The sequence below is a fragment of the Nerophis lumbriciformis genome, linkage group LG04, assembly GCF_033978685.3.
Source record: "Nerophis lumbriciformis linkage group LG04, RoL_Nlum_v2.1, whole genome shotgun sequence".
NCBI classification, from domain to species: Eukaryota; Metazoa; Chordata; class Actinopteri; order Syngnathiformes; family Syngnathidae; genus Nerophis; species Nerophis lumbriciformis.
Genome location: NC_084551.2, coordinates 27,669,818 through 27,687,984, shown reverse-complemented (window position 1 = coordinate 27,687,984; position 18,167 = coordinate 27,669,818). Strand labels below are relative to the sequence as shown.

General features: G+C 39.4%; 1 protein-coding gene across 1 annotated transcript in view; it reads left to right on the top strand.

Annotated features, from left to right (window-relative positions):
* LOC133598515 (transmembrane protein 65-like) overlaps nucleotides 1-12,124 on the top strand; it is a 77,195-nt gene extending 65,071 nt beyond the window's left edge. The window contains exons 7-8 of the mRNA XM_061951214.1: nucleotides 6,428-6,533; nucleotides 11,009-12,124. Coding sequence (XP_061807198.1) covers nucleotides 6,428-6,533; nucleotides 11,009-11,146 — 244 coding nt within the window. The 3' untranslated portion in view covers nucleotides 11,147-12,124. The remainder of the gene's footprint in view (nucleotides 1-6,427; nucleotides 6,534-11,008) is intronic.
* The last annotated feature ends 6,043 nt before the right edge of the window (nucleotides 12,125-18,167 follow it).

Here is an 18,167-nt window from a genome sequence, read left to right as displayed (position 1 = left end):
ATGATGACGATAATGATAACCTGTTGTAATGGAGTCATCAGTATAATCACACTGTGTTGTTGTGTATCATGTATTGTACCAAGCAGCATGCAGAACACTAGTCAATGAGGATGTGTTATGATGCATGACTCACATTGTTGTGTCACACACACACACACACACACAAACCTTCTTGTGTGTTTGTGTCCGCTTGTGTCTTTCCCACTTTCGAAACCCTTAGGAGTGATTTATCAAGGTGAGGCTAGATCAGGTCAGACATGAGACAGGTGTTTTTCAAGGTGACAATGAGCGTCTGCAGTGAAAAGCGGTGTCACACTGCATGGTTCATAACCCAGCACAAAAAGGTGCATTTTAAGTGAGGAGGAGCAAAAGAGGGCCAATCTTTAATTGCACCTCCTGCACATATTTCAAAACATATATGAATATTGTGCACACTGATGAATTATGCAGGCCTGTTGGGAACCCTCTTCAAAACAAGATCAACTGACAAATAGCCAAACCTTTCCTTGGAGTCAAACATTTGCATTTATTAGCATCCGGCCTTTCATTCCAATGTGGCCGACTTTGCTGTGTTGCACTTGGCACATTCTATATACCCCAAATCGCTGGAATTATTTCAAAACAGTTTCCAACCTAATGAAAAGCGCAATTCATTGATTTTGGCGGTGCATTTGTGCTAGTGCAATGGTCACCAACCTTTCAAACCCAAGATCCCTGGTCTCAGCCAAAAACCAAACCAAGATCTACTTCTGTGTCAACTGTGTGTGTGTGTGTGTGTGTGTGTGTGTGTGTGTGTGTGTGTGTGTGTGTGTGTGTGTGTGTGTGTGTGTGTGTGTGTGTGTGTGTGTGTGTGTGTGTGTGTGGAATCAAATCGTGATTCTCACGTTGTGCGATTCAGAATCAATTCTCATTTTTAAAAAATCTATATTTTTTTTTAAATTATTTTTAGATTTTTTGATTTTTTTTTTGATTTTTTTTTATTTTTTATTAATCAATCCAACAAAGCAATACACAGCAATACCATAACAATGCAATCCAATTCCAAAACCAAACCCGACCCAGCAACACTCAGAACTGCAATAAACAGAGCAATTGAGCAGAGACACAAACACGACACAGAACAAACCAAAAGTAGTGAAACAAAAATGAATATTATCAACAACAGTATCAATATTAGTTACAATTTCAACATAGCAGTGATTAAAAATCCCTCATTGACATTATCATTAGACATTTATAAAAAATAAAAGAAATGAACAATGGTCTCACAATGGCTTACACTTGCATCACATCTCATAAGCTTGTCAACACACTGTGTCCAATATTTTCACAAAGATAAAATAAGTCATATTTTTGGTTAATTAAATAGTTAAAACAAATTTACATTATTGCAATCAGTTGATAAAACATTGTCCTTTACAATTATAAAAGCTTTTTACAAAAATCTACTACTCTGCTTGCATGGCAGCAGACTGGGGTAGATCCTGCTGAAATCCTATGTATTGAATGAATAGAGAATCGTTTTGAATCAGGAAAAAATCATTTTTGAATCGAGAATCGTGTTGAATTGAAAAAAAAATAATTGATTTTGAATCGAATCGTGACCCCAAGAACCGATATTGAATCGAATCGTGGGACACCCAAAAATTCACAGCCCTAATATATATATATATATATATGTCTTAATAAGGTTATCCAAAAAATAGTGCTCGATACCGTAGTAGAGCGCAATATATGTATGTGTGGGGAAAAAAAATCACAAGACTATTTCATCTCTACAGGCCTGTTTCATGAGGGGGGGTTCCCTCAATCATCAGGAGATTTTATATATATATATATATATATATATATATATATATATATATATATATATATATATACAGTCATGGTCAAAAGTTTACATACACTTGTAAAGAACATAATGTCATGGCTGTCTTGAGTTTCCAATACTTTCTCTTATTTTTTTGTGATAGAGTGATTGGAACACATACTTGTTTGTCACAAAAAACATTCATGAAGTTTGGTTCTTTTTTGAATTTATTATGGGTCTACTGAAAATGTGACCAATTCTGCTGGGTCAAAAGTATACATACAGCAATGTTAATATTCGGTTACATGTCCCTTAGCAAGTTTCACTGCAATAAGGCGCTTTTGGTTGCCATCCACAAGCTTCTGGTTGAATATTTGACCACTCCTCTTGACAAAATTGGTGCAGTTCAGCTCAATTTGTTGGTTTTCTGACATGGACTTATTTCTTCAGCATTGTCCACATGTTCTCAATGGGGTTTAAGTCAGGACTTTGGGAACCTTAATTCTAGCCTTATTTAGCCTGTGTTTGGGGTCATTGTCCTGTTGGAAAACCCAACTGGGCCTAAGACCCAACCTCCGGGCTGATGATATTAGGTTGTCCTGAAGAATTTGGAGGTAATCCTCCTTTTTCATAGCTTTGTTCTTTTTTATAATGAAAAAACCAACACAAATGCCCAGAATAAAACCTCCATACTAATAGTACCAGCTGAATTGATGTCCCGTGCCTTATACTCAAGGAATCCTTGTGCATCATTAACACGCCAGTCTTCATGCTGTTGCAATAGCATCCGCACTTTGCATGTCTGCGTGTACCTGTGTGTGTGTGTGTGTGTGTGTGTGTGTGTGTGTGTGTGTGTGTGTGTGTGTGTGTGTGTGTGTGTGTGTGTGTGTGTGTGTGTGTGTGTGTGTGTGTGTGTGTGTGTGTGTGCGCGCTACTACTGACAGCCAGTCTCCTCTTCCCAGTCTCAGCTGCTGCTGGCTTTTTTAATGATCCAATTCATCTGCTGCTTCCCAGCACAGCCTGGACTATATGTAAAAATAATAGGACAGCCAACTTCTGTAGAAAATAGGGCAAACAGACACCGTTTGTATCTCATGGGGATAATAGTGGATATATATTTTCATGCTCACACACACAAGAAAGCACGTTATGATCAAGGCTGCCTTAATGCACGAGCTTACTTGGGCTGAAGCCCAGGGGCCCCACACAATCAGGGGCCCCCGATTTTGACGGCGGAATGCAATGGTAGGTGTTCGTAGATGCCAATCACAAACAGCTCAGCTTTTTCTAGCGATTGTGTTCTCTCTCTCCCTCTCGTCTGCTTTGTGTTTTCCTACTGCTACGAGCGGGGCTCAAACTCACGTCGCCTGTGTGAGACACCAGCTTACTACTACTGAGCTAAAGTTACAGGTAGTCTCACGGATCGCCATCATTTAAAGTTGACTGTCTTCTTTTACACTCGCACAGTTTTTTTTTTTTTAATGGGTGATATTTTTTTAGCGTTGCTCTTTTGTTGAGCAAAATCAGAGGCGGTGTGGCTTGGTTGGTAGAGGGGCTGTGCCAGCAACCTGAGGTTCAATCAATCCCCGCTTCCGCCATCCTAGTCACTGCCGTTGTGTCCTTGGGCAAGACACTTTAACCATCTGCTCCCAGTGGCACCTGCACTGGTTTAAATGTAGCTTAAAGATGTTGATAATGTGTTTCACTATGTTAAGTGCTTTGAGTCTCTAGAGAAAAGCACTATATAAATAAAATTCACTTCACTTCCTGGTTGTTCATCAGGATGCTTTATATGCCAGCCCGGGATTCTTGGATTGTGAACTTCCTTGCTGCGCAAACGCTCATGTTTTCTCTGTTTAGTGTTTGTTGCTAGTAAGACAGTTATTAGCATCCTGTGCACCCCCTAGCTGCACTAGATGTTCATTAAATAAAGTTTTACCTGCATTCTGCATCCCCACTAAGAAACAACATACCCCAATCTAAACTTATATAAACACATTACTGTGTGAGCAAGTAAAATGTTCAATTGTGCAAATTGAACATACAAGCTGTGCTCTCTTACAACGGAATTATGATGATGAATCTTTCCTTAGAGGAAAAGAGACAAGGTGTTTTATGGTGTGTTCGAGGACAGCTGAACAGAGTAGAACAGACACAATAATAAATAATAATAAAAACATTTTGTTACACACTTTTCAATTAGATCAATCTTTAAGTGCTAAAGTACAAACCAATATTCAAACAATAAAAGCTTAGCCTTTAATACAGATACAATACTAAGACTATCAGAAAAGCCACGACACTGCATGTCTTGTGTTTATTATGCTTCACTAACAGTGTGTTTCTTTATTCCAGGTATGTTTAAAAAATTATACCTTGGTCCAAATACACTGCTCAAAAAAATTAAAGGAACAGTTTTTTATCAGGGTATGGCATGAATTCAATTGCACTTTTCTGATAAGGTTTTGGTCAGGTGCGTGGCAGAGGGGGTTGTTAATCAGTTTCAGCTGCATTGGTGTTGATGGAATTAACAACAGGTGCACTAGAGGGGAAACAACGAGATGGCCCCCAAAACAGGACTGGTTTTTCCACAAGTGTTGGCTTTAGCTAGAGTCATTATCACGACTGGGAGCATTAGGCGATTTCTTAACCCTCCTGAAGTTGCGCAGATTGTCCTACTCCTCCAGGATGGCACATCCATGCGTGCTATTGCAAGAAGATTTGATGTATCTCCCAGTACAATCTCCAGAGCATGGAGGAGATTCCAAGAGACAGGCAGTTACTCTAGGAGAGCTGGACAAGGCCGTAGATGGTCCTCATCCCATCAGCAGGACCGATATCTGCTGCTTTGTGCAAGGAGGAACAGGTTGAGCACTGCCCGAGCCCTACAGAATGACCTCCAGCAGGCTACTGGTGTGAATGTCTCTACCCAAACAGTCAGAAACAGACTTCACGAGGGTGGCCTCAGGGCACGACGTCCTGTAGTGTGCCTTGTGCTCACTGCTCAGAACCGTGGAGCTCGATTGGCATTTGCCATAGAACACCAGAATTGGCAAGTCCGCCACTGGCGCCCTTTGCTTTTCACAGATGAGAGCAGGTTTACCCTGAGCACCTGTGATAGACGTGAAAGGGTCTGGAGAAGCCAAATAGAGCGCTATGCTGCCTACAACATCATTCAGCGTGACCCGTTCGGTGGTGGGTCACTGATGGTCTGTGGAGGCATTTCCATGGAGGGATGAACAGACCTCTACAGGCTAGAGAACAGCAGTCTGACTGCCATTAGGTATCGGGATGAAATCCTTGCACCCATGGTCAGACCCTACGCTGGTGCAGTAGGTCCTGGGTTCATCCTGGTCCACGACAATGCCCGGCCTCATGTGGCAAGAGTATGCAGACAGTATCTGGAGGATGAAGGAATTGACGCAATTAAATGGCCCTCACGATCACCTGATCTAAACCCGATAAAACACCTCTGGGACATAATGTTTCGGTCCATCAGACGCCGCCAGGTTGCTCCTCAGACTTTACAGGAGCTCACTGATGCCCTTAGACAGATCTGGGAGGACATCCCACAAGACACCATCCGTCGTCTCATTAGGAGCATGCCGCGACGTTGTCAAGCATGCATACAAGCACGTGGGGGCCACACAAGATATTGAAAATAATTTTGAGTTGCAGAAATTGAATTTAGGCAAAATGGACGAGCCTGCCACATCATTTTTTCAATTTGATTTTTGGGGTGTCTATATACTGAGCCCTCTGTAGGCTGAAAACTTTTATTTCCATCAAAAGATGTGGCATCCTGTTGTTCCTGAGACATTAAACTGTCCATATCAGTATAGATATCCAACATTTTTTTTTTCACCATTGAAATCTGATGTGTTTTCAAAGTGTTCCTTTAATTTTTTTGAGCAGTATATTTCAGTGTGTGTATAAGTACTTTTTGAGCAATACCACAATATTAATTGGTATACACAACCTTTAGATGTATCAGGAGAAAAAACTGCATTTAGTTTAGATAATGACTTTAAAGTTTTATTTAAACTTTTAAATTAAACTAAATATGACTTATTTTATCCTTGTGGTAAATATTGGATGCAATGCAGGTGTAAGCCACTGTGACACTATTTTGTTTTTTATTGTTATTAATGGCGGTGATGACAATAGAAACAAGTGATAATAACAATGTATTTTGTTTGCTTGTTTTCTAATCAATGGTATGTTTGTACTGTTGTAGATGTTGTTCATTTTTGTTCAGTTTGTGTGTCTTGTCAACTATTGATTGCTATTCGAAATGTTGTTGGCCTGGGATTGGTTTGGAATTGGAATTGTATTATGTATTATTTTGTTGGACTGATTGATATTATGTGTGAATTTTGTAAAAAAAAAAAAAATAATAAATACAAAAACTGATGCCCTATTTGAGGGCTTGGTGCAATTGAAATGTTCTTCATTTAATACATTTGTCATCTGTGTGAAGTGTTTTTAATCTAATCCATGTGGTGGATTATTCACTCTTCCATGAAATGACGAAACTGCAAAACTTGACACAATAAAAAAATAACATTATAACAAAATGTGAATTGTATTTAATTATTTTTTTGTGTGTGTCTTCAGGCTGGCAGGTTATGTTGAGGCTTTAGCATCTCGTATGGGCATGCAGATTCCTGACCTGAATCCGAAGCAGGCGGACATGTGGCAGACCAGAGTCAGCTCTCACTCGGTTGGTTATACAAACATTAAAGGAACAATATGTAAGATTGGCAACTTGGAAATTATTTATATGGTAAACTGTAACTGGGGAATTAAAGGACCAGTATGTAAAAATGGCACCATTTTGATAGCAACTTGAAAATCAGTGAAATGGTAAACTGTAACTAGATATTTGTGTCTCTAGTTTGGTGGTCTACAATATTTGCTGGACCTGCCTGGTCCATCTGTGGTAAAGTAATGTGCAGAGCATGTAAATATGTACCCCAATGGTCTACAATTAAATGAAAACAAACATTTTGTTAGTGCCATGTTCTCCCGTAACTGCGTGGTTCCCTCCTGGTACTCCGGCTTCCTCCCACCTCCAAAGACATGCACCTGGGGATAAGTTGATTGGCAACACTAAATTGGCCCTAGTGTGTGAATGTGAGTGTGAATGTTGTCTGTCTATCTGTGTTGGCCCTGTGATGAGGTGGCGACTTGTCCAGGGTGTAACCCGCCTTCCGCCCGAATCTAGCTGAGATAGGCTCCAGCACCCCCCGCGACCTACTTTCAAACCATGTCTTGATTAGTAAACACTTAACAACACAGTCATAAAAAGCCAATGACACGTAAGCAAAATAAGAAAGCAAAACTAAAGGAATGAATTGGAAGAAAGATTCCTGAGCAGTGCTTTAACAGCAACTTAATCATGCCTAATTAGTCCAGCATTGTTCCGTAAAGAATATAAAAGTTTTAGCCTTTATTTGATGGCTGACAGTCCAACTGTGAGTCCTTACTTTCATTAGCTCCATTCTTCACACTCACTCAGGAGGCTGACTGCCAAAGTTCACGCCAATCAAAGTAGGTTCTTTCCAGACAGGAAATCCATGTTCTTGGACATGTGTACTTCCTGTGTTTACCCATTTTTATTGGCGGCAATTGTTGATTTAGTCCATCCAAAACACAATACCGTAGTTTTCGGAGTATAAGTCGCACCGGCCGAAAATGCATAATAAAGAAGGAAAAAAACATATACCGTATTTTTCGGAGTATAAGTCGCAGCGGAGTATAAATTGCACCTGCCGAAAATGCATAATAAAGAAGGAAAAAAACATATATAAATCGCACTGGAGCCCGGCCAAACTATGAAAAAAACTGCAACTTATAGTCCGAAAAATACGGTATACGTCGCACTGGAGTATAAGTCGCATTTTTTGGGGAAATGTATTTGATAAAACCCAACACCAAGAATAGACATTTGAAAGGCAATTTAAAATAAATAAAGACTAGTGAATAACAGGCTGAATAAGTGTACGTTATATGACGCATAAATAACCAACTGAGAACGTGCCTGGTATGTTAACGTAACATATTACGGTAAGAGTCATTCAAATAACTATAACATATAGAACATGCTAAACGTTTACCAAACAATCTGTCACGCCTAATCGCTAAATCCAATGAAATCTTATACGTCTAGTCTCTTACGTGAATGAGCTAAATAATATTATTTGATATTTTACGGTAATGTGTTAATAATTTCACACATAAGTCGCTCCTGAGTATAAGTCGCACCCCCGGCCAAACTATGAAAAAAACTGCGACTTATAGTCTGAAAAATACGGTATATATTTTTCTTTGATGTGTGGGAGTGGGAGAAAAGGAACCTCTTGCTTCATAGTAAAAACCAAGAGGGATGTAGTGGTGTGTGTCAGTGTTAGATGTAGTGATGTAAGGGCCAGCTGCTCAGTGGTCTTGTGGTTAGAGTGTCCGCCCTGAGATTGGTTGTGAGTTCAATCCCCGGCTATAAAAACGGGACCCATTACCTCCCTGCTTGGCACTCAGCATCAAGGGTTGGAATTGGGGGTTAAATCACCAAAATGATTCCCGAGCGCGGCCACCGCTGCTGCTCACTGCTTCCAAGGGGATGGGTCAAATGCAGAGAGTAATTTCTCTTGTGTGTGATATCAGTGGTACTTTAACTTTAACTTTTGACATGTGTCATGTAAGGTACATGTATGATAACTGTATGGTAAGGAACAACGTTCCCTCTAAGGTGCACGCCTGCACAATTGCGCACTGCTCACGCGTCCTCTGCGCACAGCAAATTAATGCCGCGCAGGAAATCAAAAATCCCATCTAAAGTTTAAACAAAATAAACACATTACAATTTATTCTGTATGATTTTGCAATGCAACTCTGTGAGTGACATGTGACAACAAGAGTGGCCACAATGAATGAAACAATCTTTGTCAACACAGTTCAATTATCGTCTGTCGAGACACTTTACGGACAGGAATTCCATCAATCACTTTATTGAGCAAAACTGTTTGTGACCACACCAAAAACATGAGTAAAAAAAACTTTTGTCTATAAAAACTGGTAATTTTCTGCCATACAAACCAGGCTTAAACCAACGTTATCATCCGTCACTTCAACAGAAGCCGCTTGCTCTGTCTCACCTGCACCAACACAAGCTTTCATGGCACTTAGCCAGTGCTGCGTTTATGGCCACACAAAAAGTCGGACAACCCCAACGCCACACAATGTGTAAATGCCAGGTTGTAACACTCTGACTCCACAATCAGATGTGTGCTTATTTTACTGCCATTTATTAAGAATGTTAACCTAAGGATATTATTCATGAAATATTGTCACTAGATTTCATAAATGCTAATAAAAAGATGTATTTTACAGACAGAAAGTTACAGGAACTAAATGTAATCTCTGAAAGGGGGAACATTTCTTTTAAAGGCAGGACCTGCAGCCAGACATACAATACTAGCACATAGGTCATGAAAAACATGTTTTTTTGTTATTGTCATTGTAAGAGGGCAAAATCACTTATATCAGAAAATTATTTTTAATAAAACATTTCAATTGTTATGATGTCAGGTTTGGGACAGGTGTGACGCTGGTGTGGCCACAGTGTGCACGTCTGATGTTGCTCACACGTGCTCCACTGAATGCTCAGGGAGTTTGTGCGTTTGCTCACACACATGAAAAATTAGAGGCAACATTGGTAAGGAACAATTTGTTATGTTATTATAAAGTATGATATTGGGATGAAGTATGTGAGCGAGTGCTGCAGCTGTCGGTTATTTTAGCCATCAAGTCCTCTGTCGATTTGTTCGTCTAATAGAGTAATTCGATAAAACACTTTATAGCCTCAATGCCTATTTTAGGGGAGACAGTTGATATAAACAACAATTTCTCTGCTTGCCATAACCTTCATTATCTTTTTCATAAATGTACATCATCGTTATTGACATTGCACTTTCAACATGTCTGCATTATTACAAAAAAGAAGTGCAGCTGTTTGCCGCCACACAGCTCAGGCATATTTAATGTCCGCATATTTGAATTCCATGCGGTTTGTGTTCAATTAGTTATTTACACTCATTGAATAATTAATTAAAGCAAGAGAATATAAATCAAAGCTGTTTTCTAATGGAATAATGCTCGCAGCCCTGGTGTGAGATATGTGATAGTCTGGTTGGTATCACACACGCGTGTCATGTTGTGTTACCATCTTGTGTGTGTCTAGAGCAGACCTGGGCAACTTAAGGCCCGGGGCCCACATGCGGCCCGTTAAGCTTTTCAATCTGGCCCGCCGGACATTCTCAAATAATTTTTTTAGATCTTTAAGATGGAAACTGTAGCTGCAATTATAATATGCAGTGATGTTTTCAAATGACCGTAAGTCTTCAACTATACAAAGTATTTCAATGGTTGGAATCTGCGCTTTTGCATGATGTACTAGTTACTACGGTAATCTAATTAGTTACTATGGTAATCTAATTAGTTACTATGGTAACCTAAGTCACAGCAGCTCAGACCAGGCACCAAGCAGTGTGGGTGGGGAGCGTTTCCACAGAGTGTTTCTAGCGCGGCCAGCCTGGAATGCGGGTGTCAGGGAGTAACGCGGAAGGAGATTTTTACAAGAAAGTTCTAAAGCTTAGTGATGTATCAGAAATATCAGATTGTAGGTGTTTTTTGTTTTTTTACCCTTTGCGTTCATATTTCGCTGTCTTTGTTGCATTTTTTTTGTGTTTTGCTTGACTGTATAATATGTCGATCAAGAGTGGGTGACGTTCATACGTTGTCAATATTCAGTGTTTTATCGTTCATAGTTAATATTGTGAATCCCAAATCCTTTATTTTCATGTACATTCTGGGTGTCTCATTCAGTATAAAAAAATTAAAATTACATTCCGTTTTGTAAGGCGATCTGTCATAATGTTTTTAGCTTTCAATCAGACATTATTGTGAGGTTTTGTATTAGTGTTCCTAAAAATCAGATAGACTAAATTTGGCCCCCGAGTCAAAATAATTGCCCAGACCTGGTCTAGAGTGTGCTTTGATGCACACATGTGAGTTTTTGAACAGTTGAAATATCCATCATTGATCTATGTGTACTTGTTTGGAGCTTAAAGCACCTTTGTGCTGTTGTGAGCTGCTCCTTCACTGATTGATTATTCCTAATAATTAGTCTTTTGCGTGCAGGGCAAAGCCATCGGCGTGGGCATCGGCTGCATCCTGGGCATGTTCCCTCTTCTCTTTTTCAAGGACGATGAGGAGAAAAAAGCCAGCAAAAAGGCCAAGGCTCAAGAAGAAGCTGCAACAATGGACAGCAAGAAGTGACAACATGTCAAACTCTTTCTTTCTGGCAGGACACTCCTTCAACCCCCAACACAGTCTGATTGTTAAGAAGACTTCAATATTAGTGCAGCACATGGACGTCTCCTGAAGAATCATCATCATCATCATCATCATCCTCATCCTCATCCTCATCCTCATCAGCCTGCTGCTATCCCTTTAGCTCCAAACACTAAACTGTGACCTTGGTCTTCACTTCCTGGGACTGACAGGATCTGATCTCACCACAGGACATACTTGCCAACCCTTCCGGATTTTCCGGGAGACTCCCGAAATTCAGCGCCTCTCTCGAAAACCTCCCGGGACAAATTTTTCCCCGAAATTCAGGCGGAGCTGGAGGCCACGCCCCCTCCAGCTCCATGCGGACCTGAGTGACATGTCGACAGCGGCCAGCCTGTTCTCACGCCCGCTTTCCCACTATATAAACAGCGTGCCTGCCCAATCACGTTATAACTGTAGAATGATCGAGGGCGAGTTCTTGGTTTCTTATGTGGGTTTATTGTTAGGCAGTTTCATTAACGTCCTCCCGGCGCGGCAACAACACACAACAACAGCAGTCACGTTTTCGTCTACCGTAAAGCAGTTCGTCTGCCGTAAACAGCAGTGTTGTGACACTCTTAAACAGGACAATACTGCCATCTACTGTACATGCATATGTGACAATAACATCTAGGGCTTTTAGAGAGTGCAGTGCACAACTGCTATACTATATATACGCGTGGCGCAGTGGAAGAGTGGCCGTGCGTGACCCAAGGGTCCCTGGTTCAATCCCCACCTAGTACCAACCTCGTCATGTCCGTTGTGTTCTGAGCAAGACACTTCACCCTTGCTCCTGATGCATGGCAGCTCCCTCCATCAGTGTGTGAATGTGTGTGTGAATGGGTAAATGAGGAAGTAGTGTCAAAGCGCTTTAAGTACCTTGAAGGTAGAAAAGCGCTATACAAGTACAACCCATTTATCATTTATATATATATATATATATATATATATATATATATATATATATATATATATATATATATATACCTAGAATTCACTGAAAGTCAAGTATTTCATATATATATATATATATATGAAATACTTGAGTATTTCTTATATATATATATATATATATATATATGTATATGTATATATATATATATATATATATATATATATATATATATATATATATATATATATATATATGAAATACCTGACTTGGTGAATTATAGCTGTAAATATATTCCTCCCCTCTTAACCACGCCCCCGCCCCAACCACGCCCCCTCCCCGCCCCCCCACCTCCCGAAATCGGAGGTCTCAAGGTTGGCAAGTATGCCACAGGAGCACTAAGTCGAGTTAAGACCTGCAGGCTCTTTTCTTTTAGACTGAAATGAAGCTGGATTGTGTTCATGTGTGTGTAGTCGCTCTGCATGCTGACTCACTAACAGGCTGAGGTTTGCATTAAGCACATTTAAGTCAACTAGTCAATCAACACTTTTTTATTGTTTTGTGTTAACCTGCAGTAGAATCACTACTAATTACTATTTTTTGTCTCAGGTTTAGTACTCACAGAAATATTATATTGACATTTGACATAAATCTTCAGGATGTAGATTTGAATCAGTCAGCACTAAACACATTGGAGCTCTACTGTCCTCTACTGGTGGACAGTCACACTGCACCCACATCTCTGATACCGCAAGTGCAAACGAACAAGATCCAATAAATGTCTGCCTTGACTAAATATTCCTGCTGACTTTAGGTGAGTTATACACAATAATAATATGATGTAGTTGTCAGTGGTAAACAAAATATTACAATATCTTTGACTGTCAATCAAATCTGAGTTTGATGTTAAGATCACATTGTGTACGGTAAGTGTTCTCTTATTTATATATATATATATATATATATATATATATATATATATACATACATATGCATATATATATACATATATACACATGTATATATATATATATATACATACATGCATATATATATACATATATACACATGTATATATACATATGTGTATATATATATACATATGCCTGTATATATATATACATATATATATATGTATACATATATGCATATACATATATATACTGCACATACATACATATGCGTATATATGTACAGTATATATACATATGTGTATATATATATATATGCATATGTATGTATGTGTATATATATATACATATATGTATATATATATATATTCATATATTCATATATATATATATATATATATATATATATATATATATATATATATATATATATATATATATATATATATATCATGCTACCTGCAGCCAAACAGATCTAAACTTTTTATCTTGTTTAATGGTATTTAGCTTTTTAGGGGAAAAAATCCTTAAAGTTTTGCTTGTGATGTGTTTATTTTTTAAATAAGAACTACAACTTGCATAACTTTATGGTTCTGACTATGTTCAATGTTATTTTTGATGACCCTTAAAAAAATGAAGTTTGACTTATTGGATGTTGTGTGTTGGCCCCCACAGTGCATGTGTTACTATTGTTGTGTTTATTTATTTAGCTCTGACCTTCATAGATGATATAACTGGAATAATCAAATTAATTCTGCAGCATTCTTACTTGGCTAAATATTACACCTTAATGTGATGGAATGGATTTAACAAAGCACAAGAAATTATGAATGATAAATTGTCAATTTAACAAAACTATGTTTTACTGTCAAACTCCCTTAAAGTCAAATGAGCTTGAATCTTCCTTTTTTTTTTCTTGATTTCTATTTAACTTGATCTATGTTGCACAAATATTCCAATGTTGATTTGCTGTCATGTTATTTTAGAAAAGTTTTAGTTGACTTGAAGTATGATGACAACTGTGGTATGTGTCTTGTTGTCATGACGACTGTTACTTTGAAGGAGACTTGGAAATGCATGAACACGACTGATTTTGTTTTGTTTTGCCAAGTGGTTGCAATAAACCGCATGCTAACTGAAGCATGTGTTCTGTATGAAAGAACTCATTGACTTGTACAGGAAATATTGTTTTTGTTGTTGCATATTATCTGCTTTTATTAAACACTCAACTACTTAAGGTCAAAGGTCAGCGCAATCCTTTGTCACTGGGCATGTTTTCTACTTGTTATTTTCATCATGCATCTTCTGTTCTTTTTGGAATGGAACCTCAAAAAATGTACATTGTATCTTTTAGGATTAATAATATAGATTAAATACTAAGGCTGTGAATCTTTGGGTACCACATGATTCGATTCAATTCTATTCTTGGGGGTAATGATTCGATTCAGAATTAATTTTTGATTCAAACTTAATACTTTACAATAACATTGGGTGTCAGCTGTATGATTAACTACAACCCTTCATGACATAGAAAAACAGATGTGATACATTTCTATATTACTTTAAAGAAAACAGCTTTTGTTGAATAAAATTATACCGAAACATTTAATAAAGTCAAATACAAATAAGGCAACAAGAGAAGTATCCAACACTTCTCTTTTGTAAAGTGCATCTGTACAGCAAATATGTGCATCTACATCAGCAATATGATTTGCCTGAGCTGCTGGACAGGAAAGTTTATAATAAAATAAAATAGTTTTTTTTCATTGATTTTTATTATTTTTAATCGATTAAGACTCGTTACAAATAATTGTGACTCATTCAAAAATTTATTTTTATGACACCCCTATTAAATACATAATAAAGTATGCTTTGTAGCAAGTAAATAGTTTAGATTTCAACAAATATCAAATTGCTTTAAAAATACAAATGTATGTACACTTTTAGAATAACAAAAAAAGCAACTTTTTTTTTTCTACAAAAAAATATGAGTATATAGTTTGTCCATTATTACCTTACTTTATTTTTTCCTAGTAACCACAAAACATTTAAAAAAAAAAAAGTAATAGTGTTAAATTGTACAAAATAAAGCTTCTTTTTTTTAAGTTTTTTATTTTATTTAAAGTTTTTTACCTGTCCAAGCCAACTGTTTGTACAAGTAATGTTATTCACTTAAATGCCTTTTTGTATCCTATTTGCTCTGCAAGGGAAAAAAGTGAGTTTGTGTTCAAATGTATTGCATGTTTTTTATTGCATCTGGAAAGTATTCACATCGCCTCACTTTTTCCACATTTAGTTATGTTACAGCCTTACTCTAAAAAAAAAAATTTCTAAAGACGATACCCCATAATGACAATGTAATTTTTTTTAAATTCATTTTGCAAATGTATTAAAACAAAACAAAAAATCAGTGACATCCTGTATGAAAAGCAACACTTCCAGTCCAACCTGATGTAGCTGGAGAGGTGCTGCAAAGAGGAATGGGTAAAAAGGAATGGGCCAATCTGCCCAAAGATAGGTGTGTCAGGTTGTGGCATCGTAGTCAAAAAGACTTGAGAGTGCAATTGCTGCCAAAGGTGCATCAAATAAGTATTGAGCAAAGGAATATTATGTACATGTGTTTTTTGAGGTTTTTTATTTTAAATAAATTTGCAATATTAAAAAAAAATTGTTACACATTGTCATTACGAGCTATTGTGTGCAGGACAAAATGAATGTATTCCATTTTGGAACAAGGCTGTAACATAACAAAATGTGGGAAAAGTAAAGTGCTGTGAATACTTTCCAGATGCACTGTAAGAGTAGGATTTTTTTTAACTCACATTTTTTTCTTTACTATTATATAAAATGTCAGACTTTCCAGGTAAAACAATTAGCTGTTTTAAAAATTGCTTTAAATGACCTGTTTATGAAATAACAAAATACAAAGTTTGACATAAAACATTTAGTAAATATTTTCGTATTATTTTGTTGTGTCCGTTTTTCCTTTTTTAAGCATAAAAAAAACTAAATATAGACAAGTTAATACGGAAATATTATGTTAAAGGGGAAATGTTTTTGTTTTATTTATTTTGCCAATCGTTCACAATCATCATGAAAGACAAGAAGATAAACGTTTTGGGGGTTTTTTTGCATTCTAATTTGAAAGAATTGGCATGGTCTAAGAAGCTGGCAATGCAGTTAATGGGGCAATCTATTCTGCCTCTAAATCACTTTAAAAATGCCAAAAATCGCCAACAATACCTCATTTACGTTCCGTAACCTGTATAATAACCAAGCTGTAGCAACATTGTTATTGTAAGAGCGAACACTGAGGAACTATTTTTCCAGCGCAGTAAAACATCGTCCTGGGTCGGCAAGCTAAGGCATTAGCCGTAAGCTAGCCACGGCAACAGCTGAATGGCTTTTGAGTTTGTAATAACGCACAACACAGTGCAATAATCTGTTCTCTACTGGCTGAAAAACATCCATCCATCCATCCATCCATCCATCTTCTTCCGCTTATCCGAGGTCGGGTCGCGGGGGCAGCAGCCTAAGCAGGGAAGCCCAGACTTCTCTCTCCCCAGCCACTTCGTCCAGCTCTTCCTGTGGGACCCCGAGGCGTTCCCAGGCCAGCCGGGAGACATAGTCTTCCCAACGTGTCCTGGGTCTTCCCCGCGGCCTCCTACCGGTCGGACGTGCCCTAAACACCTCCCTAGGGAGGCGTTCGGGTGGCATCCTGACCAGATGCCCGAACCACCTCATCTGGCTCCTCTCGATGTGGAGGAGCAGCGGCTTTACTTTGAGCTACCCCCGGATGGCAGAGCTTCTCACCCTATCTCTAAGGGAGAGCCCCGCCACCCGGCGGAGGAAACTCATTTCGGCCGCTTGTACCCGTGATCTTGTCCTTTCGGTCATAACCCAAAGCTCATGACCATAGGTGAGGATGGGAACGTAGATCGACCGGTAAATTGAGAGCTTTGCCTTCCGGCTCAGCTCCTTCTTCACCACAACAGATCGATACAGCGTCCGCATTACTGAAGACGCCGCACCGATCCGCCTGTCGATCTCACGATCCACTCTTCCCTCACTCATGAACAAGACTCCGAGGTACTTGAACTCCTCCACTTGGGGCAAGATCTTCTCCCCAACCCGGAGATGGCACTCCACCCTTTTCCGGGCGAGAACCATGGACTCGGACTTGGAGGTGCTGATTCTCATCCCAGTCGCTTCACACTCGGCTGCGAACCGATCCAGTGAGAGCTGAAGATCCTGGCCAGATGAAGCCATCAGGACCACATCATCTGCAAAAAGCAGAGACCTAATCCTGCAGCCACCAAACCAGATCCCCTCAACGCCTTGACTGCGCCTAGAAATTCTGTCCATAAAAGTTATGAACAGAATCGGTGACAAAGGGCAGCCTTGGCGGAGTCCAACCCTCACTGGAAACGTGTCCGACTTACTGCCGGTAATGCGGACCAAGCTCTGGCACTGATCATACAGGGAGCGGACTGCCACAATCAGACAGTCCGATACCCCGTACTCTCTGAGCACTCCCCACAGGACTTCCCGAGGGACACGGTCGAATGCCTTCTCCAAGTCCACAAAGCACATGTAGACTGGTTGGGCAAACTCCCATGCACCCTCAAGGACCCTGCCGAGAGTATAGAGCTGGTCCACAGTTCCACGACCAGGACGAAAACCACACTGTTCCTCCTGAATCCGAGGTTCGACTATCCGGCGTAGCCTCCTCTCCAGTACACCTGAATAGACCTTACCGGGAAGGCTGAGGAGTGTGATCCCACGATAGTTAGAGCACACCCTCCGGTTCCCCTTCTTAAAGAGAGGAACCACCACCCCGGTCTGCCAATCCAGAAGTACCGCCCCCGATGTCCACGCGATGCTGCAGAGTCTTGTCAACCAAGACAGCCCCACAGCATCCAGAGCCTTAAGGAACTCCGGGCGGATCTCATCTACCCCTGGGGCCTTGCCACCGAGGAGCTTTTTAACTACCTCAGCAACCTCAGCCCCAGAAATAGGAGAGCCCACCACAGACTCCCCAGGCACTGCTTCCTCATAAGAAGACGTGTTGGTGGGATTGAGGAGGTCTTCGAAGTATTCCCTCCACCGATCCACAACATCCGCAATCGAGGTCAGCAGAACACCATCCCCGCCGGCTGAAAAA